Here is a 22,883-nt window from a genome sequence, read left to right on the forward strand (position 1 = left end):
AATCTCTCAAAATCTGATTAAACAACTTCACAACTTACCAGCTTCACTTTACACACTTTTCTTATTGAGAATCAACAGAGGTTTAGATGTTAATGTTTGGCTGAAAATGTTTTGTTTGATGTTACCATTATTATGATCAGTGTTTGCTTTATCTGGGCAGTTTGACTTGACTTTTTAACATAAGTTTTTCTCTGGCTTCTGTAACAGTGTTTATTATGGCAAGAACATCTAGAGAAAATGTGATAAGATTGTGTCGGCCCTTTTGATGTTGATAAAGATATGTGTTTGATTCAGAGATCATATTCAGAGACTATTCTTTGATTATATAGATATCATGTTATAGATTTCATATTATTGATTATAACAGTCCTGTGATTGTTATCCAGCCGCTTAATCTGAGGGATTGTACACCAAAAAGTTTTAAAGATACACACAGACATTGTAGAATCAGCATAAGAATCTCAATAAACGGTGACATGCTGCAATGCATTCTGGGTGCATCATATAAGACTCATCAATGGCTCCCAGACTGCATTGCGGCATTAAGCATGTCACCATTGTTGATATTTATATGCTGATTCTTGATGTCTGAGTGAGTCTAATAAATGCTGGAGTTCAAAATGTTTAGTGGACAATGTAGAATTACAGGCTTGTTATAATTAATTATACACAATGATAGCATATCAAAAGATTCGATTCTGGATGACATCAGTGATTCAGACCACTATATGATGACTATATCTTTATCATCCACAGGTAGCCAACATCATCTGAGTACATCTTCTCTTGCTGTTCTTGCCATAACAAACACAGTAAGAGTCGCCAGAGAAAAACTAATGTTAAAAAGTCAAACTGCACGACTAAAGCAAACACTGATTACCATAATGGTGACATCAAACAAAACATATAAACCAGTCTGGTTAGTAATAAGTGAAGCTGGTAATGCTGTTTGTGGAGTTGTTTAATCCTCCTCTGTTTAGATCTTGAGAGATTTAATGTGCCATCCGTTCCACCCTTTTTACGATTTCTTTAATTTTTTTTTAATGTTTACATTGCAGCGCTTACACCAACCAAAATCCGATGTCGGTCTGACGATGAAGTTTGATGTTGAACAAACGTTGGGTTTAGATGTGAACACGATTTTCATATTCAAACACAATAATGTCTGACTGCTGTTGACAGGTTTTGAACACCAGACAAAACAGATATCTTTTGACAAGATCTGGCGTCCGGGGTCAAATATATCTGATATTTCTGACGTGGAGATCCATCCGATCTAACATCGCATACCTCATAGCATAGATTTTCTAATGTTTCTCTATATAGTGTATAGTATACTCTCCCCCTAAGTATTATATGTATAAGTTAACATTTTTTAAGTAAAGGTACAATTACATTTCATTGATTATATTCTTTGAAACATTTACATTGATATTTAATAATTCATGGATACATTACAATTGTGAATTCCATTCATATCTTCTGTCTGACTCTTCATGTAGTCCTAGGACCTAGAAGATACTGAGATCAGATCTCTGTGTGGATAACATCTGTTGTCAGACTCTTTGTTCATGCAAAAATCTCACTGTATTATTACAATTTAATGGCACATAAAGTGTTTTTCTTTTTTAATTATATTAACTACTGGTTTTCAATCCTGATCATGGGAACCCATGAATGGCTCTGCAAATTTTATATGTCTCCATTATTTAACACATCTGATTCAGATCATCAGAACTGCATTGAATGTGTCAGAAAAGAGAAGTACAAAATGTGCAGAGCGGTGATTGAATATGCAGGATTGAAAACCACTGCAATAAATTATATAAATAACTGTCTTAAACATTTTTAGCAAAGGCTATAACATGCCTGAGACATTTGCACCATACTGTATATTTTTTCTGATGTACATTCATAATTTCTTTCGAAGACATCTTACCTCATACTTAGACTTTCAATAGAAGAACTTGCTTGTTTTTCTCAACATCTGCTTCGAAACAATTACACACACAATTAAACATTTTGCACAATAAAGATGATGTTTTCCTCTCACTATAGTGTCTGTAAGAGATGCTTACCCTTTCTGGAGCTCCTGCAGCGATAGTAAATCACACCAGTAACAGCTACAGCTGCAAATACACACACCAGCAGAACAGCAACAGCTATTCCTGCTATAACAACTGAAGACAGACCTGAACCTGGATCAGATACAAAGAGTGAATCTGTCAGTGTGTTCATTCCATATTTATATTATAATAATGTGCATTTACAGATAAACAGCAATGTACATGGTGCAGTGTTCAGAAAGATATGGAGGAGAAACATACATTCTTGTTCAGACTCTTGCTCATTCCACCTCTTGTTGGACTTAGACACAGAAGCTGGAAAAGACGAGAGAATAATAATAAAGAATTTTTAAAAACACACAGCAATAATTATTATTATCATATTAAATTGCATACTTCCGTACTATATAGCAGGTGAAAACAGTGACAAAAGAAGTATGTCTGAATTCACAGAAATCATATAACAGTAGGTAAAATGTTCTCGGATGAGCCACTTCTTCTGGTGAGATTCTGAAGTGTGCATATGATGGACACTTTAATATCCCATAAGGCCACGGGAGAGGATTTATGAAGCGACAAACTTACTTTTTTAATGGTCACACAGTACTTATTCAGAATAAGTGCCTACTCAAGAGACTATGTGATTTCAGACACATCCTTTGTGTATATCCTTCAAGTTTCCATTGTCGCTTTTCTAGCTTTATTTTATGTAAATTTCTGTGGGTGAGTTTCACGTTTACTATCAGTTCTGTCTGTCTTGCGCTTGGTTCACATCTTGTAAATAAACTGCTGGGTTTGCTCCTTCAACTCACATTTATCATTTGTTATAATCATAACAATATAATCATAACATATAATCATCATGTTTAATAGCTCACAAAAGAAGACTACTGAAAAAGATTGAACAGTGCCAGTCTCTAATCCTGACCAGGTCAGAAGGACTTACCACTGAATGTTTGTATGGTGTCGCCAATGTTGCTAATTTTTCGGAGGATTTTTGTGCTGTCACACTTGCTGTTTCTGTTCAAGCTTTGGCTGGTTCCTGAGCTCTTGCTTTGGATGAAATTTGCTTCATAACGTCCTGCATGTTCAGATCTGATGTTTGTGATGGTCAGAGATCCAGTCTCATAGTCCACCTCCACTCTGTCTCTGAATCTCCCATCTTCTCCATCATACAGACAACTAGTACTGGGCTCTCCGTTGATCTGAGCTATGAGGATATCATTAAAATACCACAGCATCTTGTCGCGTTGTTGTTTGGTAACACCAGTGTTTAGAGTAACAGAATCTCCCTCCAGCACGGACACTGACACTTCATCACCAAACACACCTGAGGACACACATAAACAATTAGGCTATCCGTGTGTATGTATGGTTTGCATGGTAATTTAAAGTCGTGTTCTGATTGGTTGAATTATACAGGATGTCTGGGAGAGGTGTGTCAAAGCCACTACAATCTTGTCAAAAGCATGCAACCTTTAGCCAAAAAAGCGTAACGGCTAATGCTAACGCTGGTACGCTGGAAAGGAGAGCAGAGGACATTTTTTATGAATGGATGTCTATGGAGGGGAGGCTTCACTACACTGAATAAACCAGTTTTGTGAGGAAACACATTATCATTTAAGAAATCGACAGCCTGTTCGCTAATCTTCAACATGTTTTATGCTAAACAATACTTTTGTTGGGAACCATATAGATTTTACTATGTTAAAAGGTTATTTTATAAGGAAAGGCAGAGAAGGTAATGTCGTGACAGGCAGGACTCATTTACAGCATTACCATAGTATTTAATAGTAATATTGAGTGATACTGTTTATTGTCTAAAGAAAATAAAACCTTTCAGGTTTGACCAATTCTGATAAGACTTGAATTGAAATGACTATTATAACTACATGTATGCATATGATGTGACGCTACCATTATGCACTTTAATGAATAAAGACAAAATGATTCATTTAATTATAAATATTGTGTTATATTGTATGTTGTTTAATTAAAATAAATCATGAAGTGTTGTGCCAACTATGTGTGCCTAATGATATAACGCGTTTAATGAAGGATGGTAAAAAAAAATGCACATCATTTCAATTAATTAAATATTTAGTAAATTACATCTCTGTGTGTGTGTGTGTGTGTGTGTGTGTGTGTGTGTGTGTGTGTGTGTGTGTGTGTGTCGCGTTCTCTGGAAAAAAATGGCGTGACACCAAAACCCCTCGTGGAAGAAGAAAGTCGTTGTGTTTAAAAATGTAATGAGCGCTGACCAGGATCAACTAACACTGGATTTTCAAAAGTAGGCTATGTGAAGTTTGCGGCACCATTGTTGTAGTAAACTTGCACAACGTGCTTGAATTGATAATTTATTTGACAACGATATTATATTTTCATGCCCCAAAAGATGACGCAGAACAAAACGAAATGTGATTGGTTGCGTTAAATGTATGTCAGTCAAGCGTCCTCTTGGGCGGTTCTTGGCCAAGAGCAGCTGCGATAGAGTCCAGACCTTCTGCTGTCAGTCTGACTCTGAAACTCGTTTCGCGATAGCCTACTAGAAAATAGCGGGCTTGGCAACCTCATGTCAAGTAGCTGTTTGTAAAAAATAACATTCAAACTCGGGCCCTCAATCCTGCCGGGCGGAACCCTGACAGAAACGCACGTTAACAAACAATTATTATGTGTCATAAAAGCGTAGAAGATAGTAACAACAACATGTCGGGAGTTACAGATAGGAGACAAGGCATTAGTAACATTAGCGAACTGTTTCTGTGTCGACACAGAAGACGGAACTTCGAGCTTCAGACACAGACGATAAAGTCCCGCCCTCTGAAACCTCCCGGCAGCAAAACAAGAAATTAAAAAAATACAGACACACAGTAGTGTTTCTGTAAACACAGACGTAACGATCATGAGTCATGATTGAGAGGCAATCTTTTGCAAGAGTCTAGATACTTTATATTGAAAACATTTGCATAATACACCTTTAAATAAAAACAAAACACCCTTGAACTAGGAAAACCTTCAAAGGACAAAAAAAAAAAAAAAAAACCTTACACGGACTGAACGAGTGGAACATGTGTAATCAATAGCTAAGAGTTCAAGTGAAATTTAAGTGACTTACCGACAAGAAAAATATACAGAATGAACACAAAATAGACTCCCATAGCCAATTGCTCCTCGCAACAGGTATAGGCTACCCGTGATGAATCAACTAATCTGAATTCAGATGATTGTACTTCCCTCTAGTCTAGTCCGTCTTTATCTCGACGAATGAAAATGTTTTTTAAACTAAAGACTAAACAAGTATAGAGAGGGAAACAGAAACACACACGCAAACAACAACAAAAATAAAAAAATAAAACAATAACAAACAAGGTACAATTATTACACTTATTACTGGTTGCTATGCTTCCTGTTAAATGATCTGTATAATGGAAATAAGGAGCATGAGTAAGTCTCGCCTATAGGCGGGGCATAGCCTAGGTGTTTTCAAGCAAAACTAGTCCACTAAGAATTTAAAAGGTTGATCTACAATGAAATTTTGACCAAATCTTAGATTACACATTCAGCTAGTCCGACTGTCCGACTGTTCCAGCTTTATGGTGTAAAGATCCGAGGCAAAATAACGCGACTGAACACTAAACAGAAAGTGAATCTCTTGCCATTACGCGATTTTTCTGAAAAACGAAACAAGCCTCAGGATTTCACTGGAAATTGTGCTGCAGGCTACATGTTGTGGTCTAAGATCTAAGATCCCCATTACAATTTTGACTAAATTAATAAATGTTGTAGAAGTGCAGTTCATTATTAGTTCATGTTGACAAATTTAACTAATGAAACCTTATTGTAAAGTGTTACTGATTTCATGATAGCTAACACTTTAATGCATATTATACATAGGCTCAGTGCTTTAAGTGGCCCAAAAGAGGTGCCGGTACTCTATTATTATTTTTTATTTTATTTTATTTTTTTTGCTGACTCCCCTCCTCCCCAGGGGTAACAACAACTATATTGAAGGGGTTTTATACAGCAGTCAACAGACGACCTTATAAAAATAATAAATCCTTTTATTAGTTTGTGGATTTGCTTGAGCTAGAAAGAGCTACTGAACATAAATAAAATGTGCAAAAGGGTTTTGAAAAATATACCCTTAGAAAGAGCTACTGTAGAAAGAGCTACTGAACATAAATAAAATGTGCAAAAGGGTATTGAAATTTTTAACAAAATGTACATAAAATAAATTATAAAACATAATAACATAATAACCATAGAAGAGTAGAACATAAACATGGGTCTTGAAGATGGTTCATTTCTTTACCCTTGAAAAATATACAAAAGCAGATTCACCAAAATACACAGTAGCCTACACCAAATGAAAAATGAGAAATACTGTACAAATCATTTTCTTTTACTACTCAGACTCAGAAGCCAGGAGAGCATTAGTGTTCATTGTATTTGTATTTTAACCGAGCAGCTATGGTTGCGCGTTTCACACACCCTCTCCGAACCACGTTGAGTTGTTGACACTGACAGCGGCAAAAGCGACGCATTCGCTTTTCACTTGTAAAACTCAAGGGTGTATGGGTAATAGTCTCTGCTCTCGGTGGGACGAATTAGGAAGCGTGCATTGTGAAGGGCGCTCTGAAAAGCGTCAGCCAAAGGATTAAAACAGGTGTGCAAATGAGCGTACCGGTACGCTAAAAGCACGTTCTGGGCGCACAGAGAGGTGGCGGTACGCTCACGATTTACCACCGGGCCGATTGGGCCGGTGCCCGGGGGCCTCCGACCTCTAGGGGGCCTCCAAGACCCCACTAACTGTATGGCATCCTTTTTTTTTCTTCTTTTTTAAAATTAAATTAAAATAAAATTCTTTAATGAGTGTGTGTGTGTGTGTGTGTGTGTGTGTGTGTGTGTGTGTGTGTGTGTGTGTGTGTGTTGTGTGTATGTTTGTTAACAATAATTTATTTGCACACAAAGAAGTATCATGATCTGATCAGTTTTTTGGCTGTGACTTCCTACACCGTAAACTAAACACAGTAACGAACGATGACGTCGATTTTACCATATCAATCCGAATGTGAGTCCAATAATGAAACACTGGAAGAACTAGTTATTCAACCCGAACCTCCATCACAAGGACGACTTGAGCAGGACGTTTCTCAGTGATACATTACTCAGTTTGAGGTACATTATGAGATGTTGCAACTGTAATTCCTCACCATCAGCATTAACAAGTGCATGTTCATCAACAAACCGATTATTTTACTTGTACTTATTTATTTACAGAGTATTTTTCTAATTTATTGCGATGAACACGTGGAAACTGTATCAATTACAGTGCATATATTAGCCGAGCTCTAGCGTGAATGACTGATGTAACATAAACGTTGGTAAAACAAATCTTGCTCCATGCTTAATCTTTCCTCAAAGTAGTGAGAACGACAGACAATCTGCATTAATAGACACAGTTTTAGGTAATAGTGGCCCACAAACTGATTAGCATAGGTACATGATAACGTGAGTTAGCCAGTTAGCAGGAGACCGACACAAAATAAAAATGTTGAACTCCATCTTCCAAGAGCAAGCGGTTTGCGAATCCTGCATTGAACTCTGAGATTTGAGAAGCAGTCGTCAGTAAAATAAAGGGAACACAGCAAAAGTTTAGGATTATACTGCTGTGATATCGTGGTAAAGATGAACTTTAACCGCTGATTCTTCACCGCTGATACTCATTCTTGGGCAGTGAAAATAAAACTGGCTTTACCTTCACATTGTAGAGCACAGCGTCTTCTCAACATGATGCTATCCAGCATCCACAGGGATCAGCTGTAGTGTTTGAAGGGTTTCAAGTTTTTCCTGGTGTCGGCAATATGCTAATGTTTCGTCTTGACGTCACAACGAAATGGCTTATGACTCGTTTGAAAAACGATTCATTTCATTGTCGACTCTTATTTTTGAAAGAAAATAACTTTATATACGGTGCACTTTCAGATTTAAAACTTTGCAGGATGTTTTCATTCACTTAGGCCTCGTACTGTCTATACTGCAGGTCTTTTGCATATTTCGCGTTTGTCCATCCGTACAAGAACTCCCTTTAATCGTGCAGAATTTCAGATAGTATGTCAAGTGTAAATACATGAATCGGAAATGGGTCACAATTGAAAGAACGTGTAAACGGACGGTCAAAAAAATCGGATATAGGCAACAAATCAGAATTGGGCATCAAGACCTGCAGTGTAAACGAGGCCCATCCGCCCCTTTGCAGACGCGCGTCGGGGTTGCTCTCATCATTAAACCACGGAGACGTTGCCTACTGCCTAAGAAAATCCGATCTGCCTGTTTATATGACAGTCGCATTGGCACATATCCGATTTATATCTGATTTATTTCCACATATGAATGAGGCCTGAAACCGATCTCGAAATATACGAATGCATGCCTTTTTTTTCCGTGTTTACACTGTCATAGAACACATCCGATCTGTGTCACATATGAGCAAAAAATCGGAATTGGGTTACATTTCACTTACAGTGTAAACGAGGCCTTAGAGCTGTTAATGCGAAAGGTCATTTTCAAAAATCCATAATAGGGGCACTTTAATTTTCCTTGCTTTTATTTTGTGATTATTTTAATTCCCTACTGTGTATGACATGTGCTATATGAATACAACTGCCTTGCCTAATGTTGCATCACAATAAAAAAATAAAATGGATGTAATTGATTGTGACAGTGAATAAGGAATATGCTGATGTACATGGACTCAAGTCACTTTTTTGGAATTTATTAAATTCAGTAGCATTCATGTAAAATATAAATAATAAAATAGTACTGTTTTATACTGCAAAAATAAGTCGCAATTAAATTGCAGTAAGGGCATCTTACTGTAAAATTAAATTGCGGTAAGGGCATCTTACTGTAAAATGAACTTGCGGTAAGGGCATCATACCGTAAAACACATTTTACAGGTTAGCTACTGTAAAGGGGAACTTACAGTAACTTACTGGCAATAGTGCTGCCAGTAAGTTACTGCAAAAATACGATAAAATGTCTAACAGTGCATTTATAGAGCTCCTTTGCTGTCACAGTTAACATTACAAGAAATGGAGTTGGAGAAAGTGGTTTTGTTTTAAAGTAAAGAAGAACCCACAGCTTCCTTTTACTGTTTCTCAAAATTAAGATGCTGTGTTAGTTTGGGCCACGAGCCTACGAGGGGGAGGGGGGCCTCCAAGATCTTGTGCCCAGGGGCCTCTGCTTTCTAAATCCGTGCCTGCGCTCAAGAGCTATATTTGGAAGTGGCGGTACTAAGTACCGGCGCGTACCGGCCCACTTAAAGCACTGCATAGGCTACATACAATTTACAACATCAACAAAATAAACATGAATTCCTCATAATTACCTTCTTGATTCTCTCTGTTTGGCAAAGTAAATAATATTTAGTAGCCTAATATTATCATCATTGCCCTATATTCGTTTGATGTGTTATGCACTCTAATTGTATCAACGTCTTTCCATAGAATGCCAAGGAAATAAAGGATAAAAAGAAAAGAAAAACAAGAAACTTTTTTTTGTGTGTGTGTGCCTTTTTGGTCCTTCCGCCCCTGAGGTCTGTTCACGCCACTGAACTTTATTACGGGAGAGCGGGACACAGCCTATAACACAGGGCTAGTTGTAACACACTTGTTTTAAATACTTCCACACACGCTAGCATGATGAAACTAAGTGTATTTACTAGTTGCCATATCAACACTATAGAGAGTGCGCCACAATTCAGAAATCTTTGGAAGATATCATTCAACATTTATTTAAGCATAGAAAAAATAAAGTTAATTTTTCATCTATCTTTGGTGTTTATTATAAATGAGACATTATAAGATATTGTTTTAATCTCCAATATGTTCTTTAACAGTTGAAATGGTTCTTTAATGCTTCGCTAAGCAGAGGACAGTAGCCGGGTGTAAATCCCAGTTATGCAGGTGGGGTATGTGATCATTAGAACTGTGATATTCTATTCTATATCTTTATGAATTCTATTGAGAAAATATGAAAAAAGGTGAATAAAGACTGAGAGTCAATGTCCAGAAATTATTATGTTTTGATATATGTTGTATAGCTGTGTTTTCCGGTGTGTTCATTGTTAAACTCAGAAATATTTGTAATTATTAAAAAATGCCATTATTTTATATGAAAAAGTTAATAATTGTATTTTATTGAGAAATATTTTAGTGTTTCTTGTATATATATATTGTTTTTATTAGATCAAATCAGATAGCATTTTATGCTGTCATATGGTCATCATGTTACAATATACCTCACCTATGTTTTCACATTTAACTTCCATTCTTTCAGGGTAAATCAAGAAAAAAAGTATACACTGTATTAATAAAACAAAACCACATAATTGTACTAGACATGACAGTGTGAAATGAATGTGGGAGAAAATAAATACACTGAACCCTAAGTAGATTTACACAAACTGAGAAAGTCAAAAAGTGTTAGGTTGTGTTCCGCTCTCCCCTAAATGTGGGTGAAGATGTATTTACAGGCTATATGTATTTATAGACCGACACTCCAAAAACAGTCCATTGCAACCGATTTTGCATTCAAAATGCACATTTTCAGTTCATGCATTCCTTAGATGAATGTATTTGCTATAGAAAGCATATGTAGCCTAAATCCAGCTTCAGTGAGAAAGACAAAGCAGGATTACAATCGATGTTAAGAACTAGTTACAAGGTAAGCAAATCACCCAAACATTTTCTTCTTTTTTTTTCATTTCATTTCATTATTTATTTATTTTTTTAGCTCAGAGAATGAATGCGATTCAATGAATGTGACACCAGCATCAGTTTGTGTCAAAGTGAAACCTCTGCGGTCTCATTTATTTAAGAAATGTAGTTTGACCTGATGAGTGTGTGTTATTGTTAGGCACATGATGTGTGTGTGTCAGATGTTTGTGGATAAAGAGTGTCTTTATTTCCTCTCCTGTTATGAACCTCACCATCAGACTTCCTTTTCACAAAAACAGCTTTATAGAGACTGAAGTTTGAGTAACAGTCATAAAGTCACAGATAATACAGGATACTTACAGTCACGCATCACTCATCGACTCATATTTCACACAGGCTGAGCATTATAAATGAAGATATATATTTATTCATGACACTTCTGGTGTGTGTATACACACATAGAGACACTGCCTCAAAAAGAAAGACTGCATAAGAAATTAAAGATACAATTCTACAAATGTTTGATCATTTTAATAACTGCCTGTGTTACAGAATGTTGTATTAAGTGAGTCTTAATAAATGCTGTATTGAGACAGTAATATCTAGTGTGTGGTCTCTGATAGGTGGTCTTGATGGGGGAGGATCCACACACACACACACACACACACACACACACACACACACACACACACACACACACACACACACACACACACACACACACACACACACACACACACACACACACTATATTAATATCACACTTCTGTCGGAGATTTACATTATAATGTTACAGTGCTCAATGAAAATGGTTCATGTTGGCGTTTTGTTCAGCTTGTGTTTGTGGCAACGGTTCGGTAAGTGTTTTATATCATTGTTTTTACTGATTTAGTTTATGCTCTGCTTTTCATAAAGGGTAATATGATGGATTTGCATTCGTTATTTCCAGATAAAAGATACTCTGAAGAAGAGCAGATCAATTACTGTAAGATCTCGTTTGGATTCAGGTTTTTCATCACAGATCATCACATTATGAACAGATTCAATCAGAAACACAAACTCTGAATATCCCAGTAAAATATTTGAAGCAAATATACAACTAGTTTTAAAGTCTTGAGGCAGAAATTCTTCTAAAATGTTATTTCTGTAGTGCAACATCAGTAAACAAATCATTAATAATCTTTAAATACAAAGGCCAGGAGTTTTGTATATTGTTTCCCTTAATAGTGCCTTTCTCTTTAATCGCCTGTTATTCCCATTCTTTTCTATTCGGTCTGTTGATTTTTCTTTTTCTTTATCTAATTATGTTTTGTCTGTGATATTACTCTGTTTGCACTTCCTTTCACTTTGAAATAGTTACAAACTACTGATACCAACATAAATTTAGCTTTAATCTGTGACTCTGTTCTCCAGGAGTGTGTGCTGACACAGATGCAGTGAAGTTGTCAAGTGATGGAGGGAGATTCAGTCACTCTAAACTCTGATCTTACTGAAATAATGGATGATAATGATCAAATTTACTGGAGGTTTGGAGATGAAAACACTTTAATTGCAGAAATAAGTGTAATGGAAAAGAGAATCACTGTATATGATGATGTTCCTGATGGGAGATTCAGAGACAGACTGAAGCTGGACGATCAAACTGGATCTCTGACCATCACAAACACCACAACTGAACATACTGGAGTTTATCAACTAGAGATGATCAGAAATCTGAGCAAGAGTTTCAATCTCACTGTCTATTGTGAGTTTAATATTAGTTTGTTTTATTTGTTAGCTCTAAAGTATAGATGTGTCCTAAATATTAAATTTTTCTAATGTTTCTCAGCTCGTCTGCCTGTTCCTGTCATCATCGGAGACTCTTCACACTGTTCTTCATCATCATCATCATCATGTTCATTGGTGTGTTCATCAGTGTTGAATGTGTGTGATGTGACTCTCTCCTGGTACGCAGGAATCAGTGTATTGTCCAGCATCAGTGTGTGTGATCTCAGCATCAGTCTCTCTCTACCTCTGGAGGTGGAATATCAGGATAAAAACACCTACAGCTGTGTGCTGAACAATCCCATCAGCAACCAGACCACACATCTGGACATCAACACACTCTGTCACACATGTGCAGGTACCACAGCACTGATGATATATGTGTGTATTTACTGAGCTCATTATAAAGACTGGAGCTGGTTTCAATTATTGGTGATAAAAGAAATGTTCAGCATTTTATTGCTTAAAAATGTACATTGATTCCTACTTGTTGAACTATGTTCCTTCTTTTGTTTTTACTCAACATAAACATCTCTGTTATATGGATTATTGATACGTATGCTGCAGCTTTATCCTCAATCTTCTCAATCATGATCACCTTTTCCACTGATATTTCCTTTGAAAGTACCAAAGTACAACAAATGCAGTTTCATCATTTGTGCTTTGAGTTTCTGGTTTGATTTCCTCAATGACTGGCTTGTTGGTTCATCTTGTCGTTCACGGCACACGCAGGATTTTTCTCCAGCTCATATTTCCTCAATCTTACTTCGGTCTTGTTTCTGGATCATTCAGCTTTCCCATGAAGTATGAAGTATTCTCATATCCATCAGCAATTGATTACTTTGCTTTTGAATATTTTGTCTAAAGACTTCATAACCATCTTGCCCACCATAAACGTAATATTTCTCAAGTTCTAGTTGAATCAGTGCACGTCACAAGGGCACATAAAAGCTTCATCCTCGAAACAATCTAAAAAAAATTCTCCATTAGGCTCTAATTTATCAATGTTATCAGTTGATATGATCTTGGTCTTCCTTTCTCTAACTGTCTCTCTCTCTCTCTCTCTCTCTCTCTCTCTCTCTCTCTCTATAGTTCCTCCAGTATTAGTGCCTCTGATAGTGTTGATCTCTGCTGGATCTCTGATGATTGTTGCTACAGTCGTCGGGATCTTCTGCATCTGCAAGAAATGTAGAAAAACTGATCAAGAAGGCAAGTGTTAAATTATAAACGCTATTGAATTTGTAAAGGTAGGAAGATTTATACCAAATAATAATATACTTTAATTTATCCTTTTAACCCTCATGTCACCGTAATGTTGACCTGGAGAGAATTTTCTTTTTCGTGAAAATGCTATTTAACATTATCGCGTTGGACTAAAACTTACTGACTTTGCTCACACAGGGTATAACATCTTCCCCACAAAAATGTGATAATTTTTGTACTTGTTACACTTGTGATGTTCCTGGTCAAAAGTGACCGGCCTCCAAAAATATGATTTATGCTATATATGCTATATGCTATTATTGGCAAATATGGGATTCATGGGACTCATTGATCTGTTGAGTGAACAATGCCAACATTAGCCATAAATAATGCTTTTTTCACTCAAAAACTGAGGAGCATAAGCTCAGATCCATCAGGCCAACAGCCCTAATAACATGTTGTAAAGAAACAGATCTACATTGATGTTATATTGTTTTGACACTAGGTGTCACTGGGGGGTTAAGGTAGAGATAGTGCAGTGAACAGAGAGAGTGCAGTGAAGAAGTGTTGGGGTAGAGTCATAGACATGTATAGAAAGGCTAGATGGCTCAAGGCGGAGTCAGCTGTGTCGTCACTTGGCGGCCATCTTAGGTCAGGAGACTGCGCTGCTGCTCCCTGCTGCTGTGGACGGAAGGTGAGTGACATACGCCAACTAAAATGCTCGTAACTTGCTGAATTCTTGACGGATTTACAAATGGTTTGGTTTATTACAAACCTTATTAACGTGGCTATGATTTGTGCTGATGCCGATGTTTATGTGTATAATTTTTCACAAGTATGCAGTTAAATAGCCGCATCCCTGACGTTTATGACACACCAAGCCGTTTGAAAATCGGTTGAAAATTGAGCAAAATATAGTTATTTCAGCACTACATGCACAATAGACTTTAATGTTATAACTGGACGAGCGGTCCTGTCCTAAGATGGCCGCCGTGTGACTTCGTCGGGTCCCATTGGCTCTCAGCGCCGGTAAGCTATCTAGCCTTTCTATACATGTCTATGGGTAGAGTTGCACATAGATATCATATATAAAGGCTAGATGTCTCGTGCGCGCTGCTGGCCAATGGAGGTCGACGTCCGCACGTGGCGGCCATCTTGCCACAGTGTGCTCGCTCACTCGTTTAATGGTGCATGTACTTTTAAATAACCATAACTTGCTAAATTTTCTACCGATTTTCAAACGGTTTGGTTTGTTATAAACGTCAGAGATGTAGTTATGACACTGCATACATACACTGCATATGAATAATTATAACATACATGTTCAAGCATTCGGAATTATAGCCACGTTAATAACGTTTGTAAGAAACCAAACCGTTTGTAAATCCGTCAAGATTTCAGCGAGATAAGAGGATTTGTGTGCATGCTGATCACTCACCTTAATTCTCAGATTCACTGTGACAAGATGGCCGAACGATGATGCCGGAAGTGACTGCGCCATAAGACATCTAGCCTTTATATATGATATCTATGGAGTTGCACACCTGGTTGTGCTGTTGCATGATGAGACTATTAAACATATCCTACTTCATCATACTTTTCTGTGTATAATTTTATCTGTACAAGACACAACAATTGAGTTTCGTTGTTTTAATCCATCTATTTATTATATTACATCTTATTATTATTGAAACAGCTGAGACTCATGAAGAAGAAATCATCTACATCGAGCCAACGTTCCACAAAAGAAGAGCACAGAAATCGGTAAGATCATTTATTACTAATTCATGTCTGTGTATCATTACAGCAGTGAGTGTGCCAGTGTGTGATAGATCATTATACAGACAAAAACACAAAACACCACCATATTAAATATGTATAAAGATCATCATTCAATATGAGAAACATATTCCATAATACTCAACACTCATTCTACCATCAGATCAACATTAGTTAATATTTCCAGTGTTCATAATGAGCCTCTGATGAAGTATTTCCTGTCAGTTGATGACATCACAGTCCAAATTATATTGTACGTGCTTTTGTGATTCTTTTGGGAAACAGAGAAAATCAACACAATTCTATCTATTTGCCATTTGTACTGGAATACATTTTTATAGCATCTCATGCAAGCATTAAAAAAGGCATAAGGAAACAAAAGTAAGGAAACAAAAGTAAGGAAACAATGCGAGTCTCTCACACTCAGGCCTATGGAAGTTTTGTGACACATGAGGCTGGTTTTATATTGTAACATGATTTCAAGGACATCCATGCATTATTATATATTGTGTTTTTGACAGGATGCTAAAGAGGAGGATCATGTGGTGTATGCGCCGATCGCCAAGAGAAGATGATCAGACTTCAAGCACCAGTTTAGCTCTTTAAAACAATGCAGCTTTACAGAAAATCATGATGTTAATGTTTATAATATATTCATGCCTTATAGTCGCATTTATCAGATTAGAGCTGGGCGATAATATAGTTTTGTGATGATACAAGCAGTAGAGATTTGCTATTTTTGCTCTACGTGAATATACGGTATGCAAATAAAGTTGGACACACTTATATATCCAACTTATAAGAAGTTGGCTGATAATATAGTTAGATTTTTCGACAAAATAATAATAAAAATCAAGCAGTCAAGATTTGATATACAAAAGTTAATGCTATTCTTGATGTCACTCCCTTTATAGATCATATCCTACTTGTCTGTTAATGTTTAACTGTCATTTTAAGAATGCATATGCATGATGTACTGTTGAAATATTTTTGTTATTTATGTATGCAAATGAATGATGTTTGTTAATAATGTATTAATTTTTAGTTTAGTGAGGTAACTAACAAGCAACACAAGAATGCTTCTATGTTACAATTAAGTGTAAGAAATATTCTTATATTCAGGAAAATAAGGAGTGTGAAAATTAAATTAAATAAAAATCCCCCCAAAAATTAAATAAAAATGTTCAACAATTTGACTATTTTTTTTATTTTTTATTTTAGGTTGGTTAACACTACAGGCCATGACCCTTAAATTTTATCAAATAAAACATAACATCCCACTATGAACTAGCGCCATCTAGTGTCCAAAATGAGACTCATGAACAATCAAAATATCTTGAATAGATATAAATTCACTCTCTGGCTGCTATTAGATTCACCTTGTTAGCACCGGGTCTGACCCCCTCTTGCCTTCAGAAATGCTTTAATTCTTTATGGCACAGATTCAACAGGTTTCTGTAAACACTTCTCTGAGATTTTGGTCCATCATGATTGTATCACACAGTTGCTGTAGATTTGTTGGCTGAACATCCATGATGTGAATCTCCTGTTCCTCCACATCCTAAAACTGCTCTATTAAAATCTGCGTGTCTGCGGAGATCATTTGAGTTTAGTGAACTCACTGTAATGTTCAATAAGATGATTTGAGCGTTTAACCCTCTGGGGACCAAGCTGTTTTTGGGGCCCTTGAGATGTTCTGACATGCTCTGACATTTGTGCTTTTTTCAGTTATTTATAAACATGTTAATGGCAAAGGTGTAAATTCACTCTATATAGCACAAACAGGCCTACCATAATATGCGAGCAACATGTATGTAGATGTTTGTATTTTTAAGAGAATAATGTTTATGCGTGGTTATTTAAAAAAATAAAAATGAAAGTTGCTGAAATAAGACCACAAAACTCATACAAAATATGTGCCCACAAGACTTTTGACTAATGGATGTTGTCCCTTTCAGTTCTAGCTTCAAAATTATGTGAAAATAGTCTTGCTTTATCGTTCACAAAAAAAAATACATTGATTTAAATGGTGTAAAACAGGTTTTGCTTGGAAAGCCAATATGCGAGGGGGAGGAGTAGTTTACACCTTAGTCCCACCCACTCTGCATAATGACTCTGCATAATTAGCCATTCATTCAGGTGTGACACTGACTGAGCCACAATGCAAGGACAAAATATATATTTTGAAGAAGACTTATATTGACCATTTAAGATTTTGCTTACATCTATCTTGTAAATATGTTTTGCTATTTTATTAAAAAGGTTACAATTACAACAATAATTACAATTTCAGCAATATTTCTGCAAAAAAGTACTCTTTCTTTGTAAAAAAAAAAAAAAAAAGATTATAGGCCTACATTTTATCATATGTATTCATTAGTTTGAATATAGCCAACATTGGAACATCTTAGTCTATGACTTTATTTTTGACAAAATAGTATTTTATATATATGAGCAGAAAAGCTTATTTGATGTGACAGTATATTCTACAGTAAAAACTGTACCCAAATCTAGTCAACAAAATGTTATCTTTCATACTTCGCCTGACTGTAACGCAGTAACTGTAACTGTAAAAGCAGTTTATTCTTTCACACACAGACGCGCGATTCATATTTAGGCTAAACACTCTTTACAAATATGTACCCTTCATTCATCTCACAGAAACGCGATTCATTTTAGGCTAAACAGTCTTTACAAATATGTACCCTTCATTCATCTCACAGAAACGCGATTCATATTTAGGCTAAACAGTCTTTACAAATATGTACCCTTCATTCATCTCACAGAAACGCGATTCATATTATAGAAACGCGATTCATCTTTTTGTTTACATAAGCCTACAACGTTATTCCATAACGTTATTCCACATTAACACTTGAGAAAGGATAACTTAGCCTACCTCACTCCTCAGCGGGATCTGCTCCTCATATCAGCACGGAAAATTTTCTCCATAAGGTAGGCTATATTATGCCTCTTTGTTTACAGCTGATGTGGGGGCGTTTCACAGACTGAAATGGTTCTCAGAATTTGCGTTTGAATAGCACGCGCTCTCCGGGGCGTGGTCAAATTACTTTTGAATGGCTCGTAATGAGCTCGACTGGAGTCGCTCTCTTTTTATACAGATTACAGAAGCTGATAATATTTGTTTTTTATATAAATTACTTCATTTAAAAGCTGCGATCTCAAGCTTTATGCCCGTGGGTCTGTTTGCCTGTTTGACTGAATTTTCGCGGAGTTATAGATCATTTTCGAACGCGTTTCAAATGGGAGTTTACTGACAGAGAGAAGGCAGAAATAGCATCATGTTAGTTTTTCTTTATTTGTCAAAAAGCAAAACACTTTATTTGTATTGTGAGTATACAGAAAAAAAATAGAAACTGAACAGGATCGATTGATGTATTACACAAAAATGAAAGATCAAAATTAACAGAGCATTTTGTGTTTATTTTTCATTGCTAAAAAAAAAAACGAGCAAAACGCGCGGGCGCGTTTTTGGTCCCCAGAGGGTTAAAGGATGCTCAATTGCTCTACTGTTTTAAGGTTTGATGTGTTGTGCGTTCAGAGACGCTCCTCTTCACCTCGGTTGTATCGAGTGTTTATATGAGTGACTCTTGCCTTTCTATCAGTTTGAACCAGTCTGGCCATTCTCCTCTGACCTCTGACATCAACACGGCTCACTGGATATTTTCTCTTTTTCAGACCATTCTCTGTAAACCCTAGAGATGGTTGTGCGAGAAAATCCGGGTAGATGAGCAGTTTCTGAAATACTGACACCAAGTTTCATTCGTCAAATAAACTGACCTGTGTGAGTATTAATTCTGCACTTGCGGGTAAGTTAGTTTGGTAGAATGAAATGTCCTTATTCCTTTATATCTGTGGGACTCGCGGTTGGCGCTGATATCTGTCTCTCATTAGCAACCGCGCCCTGCTTCATACCACAGTCATGTTTAAAACATCAATGTATTCACTCATCCACAAACATTATTAGATATTTCAGCATGACGGCTAGTTCCATAATTCCGCTTATGCATCATCAACCTATGCCTTTGTTATTGTAAGGGGTTAAAAAAATGACATATTGTAGCTTTAATCTAATATACGTTATATGATTTTATCTGCAAAATGTAAGTCCTAAACAAAATGTAGTTTTGTTTTTAAAAAAATACATTCTTACCAAAATCATTTTTAAATTCTAAAATCTGCATGTGCCTCTTTACAGACTTGACAACCATTCATAAGAGATCTGGTAGGAAGCGAGGAGACATGGCTAGCCCGAATGGGAGAACCGCGTACTGATATGCCCGCCCCTCGAAAGCATACCGTAGAAACGGTCTGTGTCGAGGAAGAATGGAGACATGAAAGTAGGCTTCCTTTAGGTTGATCGCTGCAAACCAATCCAATGGACGGACGCATTTGAAAATGGGTTCTGCTGTCAATATCCTGAACGGAAGCCTGTGAAGGGATCGTTTTCTTGGGTACAATGAAGTAGGGGCTATAGAAGCCGGACATCATTCCAGCTGGAGGGACAGTCTCGATTGCACCCTTCGCCAGTAGGGTGGCGACCTCTGTACGCATGACAGGGGCATTGCCACCGACCATGGTGTAGCGGACTCCCCGGAAGCGGGGAGGAGATTGTGCAAACTGAATCGCATAGCCGAGCCTGATGGTTCTCGTGACCCAGCGGGACAGATTGGGAAGCTCTAACCAAGCTCCCAAGCTTTGAACCACAGACGTACCCTCAATGGGGAGGCGGACATGGGAGGCGTAGCATCCCGGTGTGGGGGCACGGTCATTTGCCACGTCCTGACAGAGGAGGCCAGGGAAGGACCAGCGTTCCACTGGGGACAAGAGTGGCGAGGCTCGTGAGCTCGTCATCCGAGGCTTCTGATGGCTCAGAGATGGGTGTGTCAGTTCTTTCTTTAACCACATTAGGGTGCTGCCCGCCGAGTGGCGAGCAGCGTGGAGTGGAGAACAAAAGATTCTGAAGGAGTGGTCCTGCTACCAGCTCCTGTGAAGAACTGAGTGCCATCTCTGAGCAGCTCGTCTCAGGGGCACCACTTAGCCTAGCGTTTAGCGGGTTGCAGGGCCCAAGTGGGCTGTGGCATCTTCCTGCTGCTTCCTCCACGGCGCGGCCCAGATGAAGGCTGCTGCTGGGGCCGGGCAGGAGGGGCGGGAGCCACAGGAGGGCGCTACCCCGCCAACTCTCAAAGTACCACCTCTCGTAGAGGGGATAGATCAAGGTGTGGATGAGGGGACTGTCGCTCGAGTGAGGTCATTGAGTCTTGACCGCAGTGTCGCGATGATCATGTTCCCGCAATGAGAACATGGTTCATCCACAAAAGCTGCCTTAGCGCGATCTAAGTCCAAAAACGCAAGGCACCGATTGTGCCCATCAAACTCAGAAACAGTCCGAAGTGCACGGGCAAGACATATTTAAAAAGACGTGCCACTGCACAGATCAGCAGGCAATGTGAACTCGCTGGAATTCGCCGTCACACCAACACCTGGAGAGTAGCTTGCATTAAAGAGTGAAGAGAGAAGATCTCAGAATGGACGGATAGCACAGACATCAAATAGCAGTGCTGATGAATCTCAGCTGGCATTGATTAGCTCATCAGCAGCAATCAACAGATACATGCACAATGAGAGAATGAGTCAGTGAACCCATGAACTGTGACAGAGAGGAGGCTATTGCCTATTCAAGCCGAACCTTAACTGGGGCCGAATTCAATTATACCGCAACGGAGATAGAACGTCTTGCAGTCGTCTGGACCCTAGAAAAGTGGCAACATTAGGTTTTCACAGTTGTCCCCGACCATTCTGCGCTGCAATGGATCATGAGCTCCACTAAAACCACCAGCCGCCTCATCCGTTGGGTCCTGCGATTGCAGAAATTGGATTTTGTTATTGAGTACAGAAAAGGGAAGCTAAATGTAGCTCCTATTGATCCAGGTCTTTTGTTACCTCAAGATGTTACCTGTTCACCAGCGGAAAAGATCCAGAACTGCCTCTATCAAATGTGTTCCTATGGGAGGGACAGCACAAAGACCCCGAAGTTAAAAAACTATTGCAAGGAGTTGCAGATAATTGTGCCAGTCTGATGGACCAGTGTGAGATTCTTGAGGACAAACTGTATCTGAAGACATACCTGGCAAATAAACAACTGCATTACAGAGTCTACATTCCCAGCAGTGTCAGATCCTTCCTTCTGCATCACTATCACTCCACTGAGTGGCCATGGAGGAATCTACAAAACATATTTAGCAACTTCAGGAAGTAGCATTTTGACCAGGCGTGTGGTTCACTGTGAAACAGTATGTGAGAGCCTGTGTAAAATGTCAAAAATTAAAAAGTGATAATCAAAAACCTGTTGGAAAACGCCTCGGTTACGACTGTAACCTCGGTTCCCTGAAGAGGGAACGAGCGTTGCGTCGAAATGACGCTATGGGAACGCTTTGCGTGATGACGTCTTGAAGCACATGTAAAATCAGTCCAATGGTGTGGCGGAACGTCAGAGGCGGGTGACGTCACGTACCAGTAAGCTATAAAAGCCGGCCCGAAACAGAAAACGAAAGCTTCGTAAAGTCTGAAGTCGCGCTGACAGGCATGAAGGAGATATGGCAAGGCGACGCAACGCTCGTTCCCTCTTCAGGGAACCGAGGTTACAGTCGTAACCGAGGCGTTCCCTTTCAAGGGAACTCGCGTTGCGTCGAAATGACGCTATGGGAACGTCTATACCAACGCCTCCATAGCTACAAATGTCTGTCCTGTGTGTAATCATGTGAGCAGCACTAAGAAGACAAAACATGAGACCCTGGAGTAGAGTCTAAATCCAGAGAGTAGAACCTGACGAAGGTGTGCGGTGAGGACCAGCCTGCCGCATCACAGACGTCCTGTAACGATACTCCTGATATAAGGGCCTTAGAGGCCGCCATACTCCTAGTAGAGAGCGACCGGACAGCCAAAGGAGAAGGCTGTCCAGCCGCCTCATAAGCCAGTGAGATAGTCTCAACCACCCACTTGCTCATCCTTTGCTTAGACACTGGACCTCCCTTGTTAGGGGAGCAAAAGTCACTTTTACGCCACAGGGCAGCTCTGTGGACATACGCGTCTAACGCCCGAACAGGGCAAAGCAAGTTATTCGCCTCCTGGTCCGATTTCGAAAGGGATGAGGACCTCCAAGTGCCACGAGGGAAACGAGATACCAAAGGGTCTTTCCCCACAGACATTCCACCCAAAGGACTGTGGTAAGCACCTATGGCCGCCACATAAACCTTTAAAGTGGACGGGGTCAGACCTGCAGTGAACCGGTCCTGCAGGAACTCCAGAACTGTACCAATTGGGCAGTTGA

At 38.5% G+C, this 22,883-nt stretch overlaps 1 protein-coding gene across 2 annotated transcripts; it reads right to left on the reverse strand.

Annotated features, from left to right (window-relative positions):
* Nucleotides 1-209: 209 nt before the first annotated feature.
* Nucleotides 210-5,482, reverse strand: LOC309476256 (uncharacterized protein). 2 transcript variants are annotated; one of them, XM_082139528.1, is made up of 6 exons: nt 5,182-5,482; nt 3,013-3,396; nt 2,328-2,381; nt 2,079-2,198; nt 1,940-1,990; nt 210-1,535 (listed from the first exon to the last, which is right to left on the reverse strand). In XM_082139528.1, the coding sequence occupies exons 1-5, from the start codon at nt 5,222-5,224 to the stop codon at nt 1,947-1,949; spliced, it is 645 nt and encodes a 214-aa protein (XP_081995654.1). In that variant the 5' UTR covers nt 5,225-5,482; the 3' UTR covers nt 210-1,535; nt 1,940-1,946. The 2 variants fall into 2 exon arrangements, with proteins under 2 accessions (XP_081995654.1, XP_081995655.1); XM_082139529.1 differs by having other exon boundaries at nt 1,940-1,987; nt 5,182-5,481.
* Between the last annotated feature and the right edge of the window lie 17,401 nt (nt 5,483-22,883).

This window comes from Leuciscus leuciscus (assembly GCF_965113295.1).
Source record: "Leuciscus leuciscus genome assembly, chromosome: 15".
Lineage (NCBI taxonomy): Eukaryota > Metazoa > Chordata > Actinopteri > Cypriniformes > Leuciscidae > Leuciscus > Leuciscus leuciscus.

Excerpts from the sequence above, each read along its gene's own strand:
- LOC309476256 (XM_082139528.1), bottom strand. The coding sequence starts at position 5,224 with ATGGGAGTCTATTTTGTGTTCATTCTGTATATTTTTCTTGTCG. Across the intron at positions 2,382-3,012 it reads CACCATACAAACATTCAGTG|CTTCTGTGTCTAAGTCCAAC; the intron begins GTAAGTCCTTCT and ends CGTCTTTTCCAG. Across the intron at positions 2,199-2,327 it reads GCAAGAGTCTGAACAAGAAT|GTTCAGGTCTGTCTTCAGTT; the intron begins GTATGTTTCTCC and ends TATCTGATCCAG.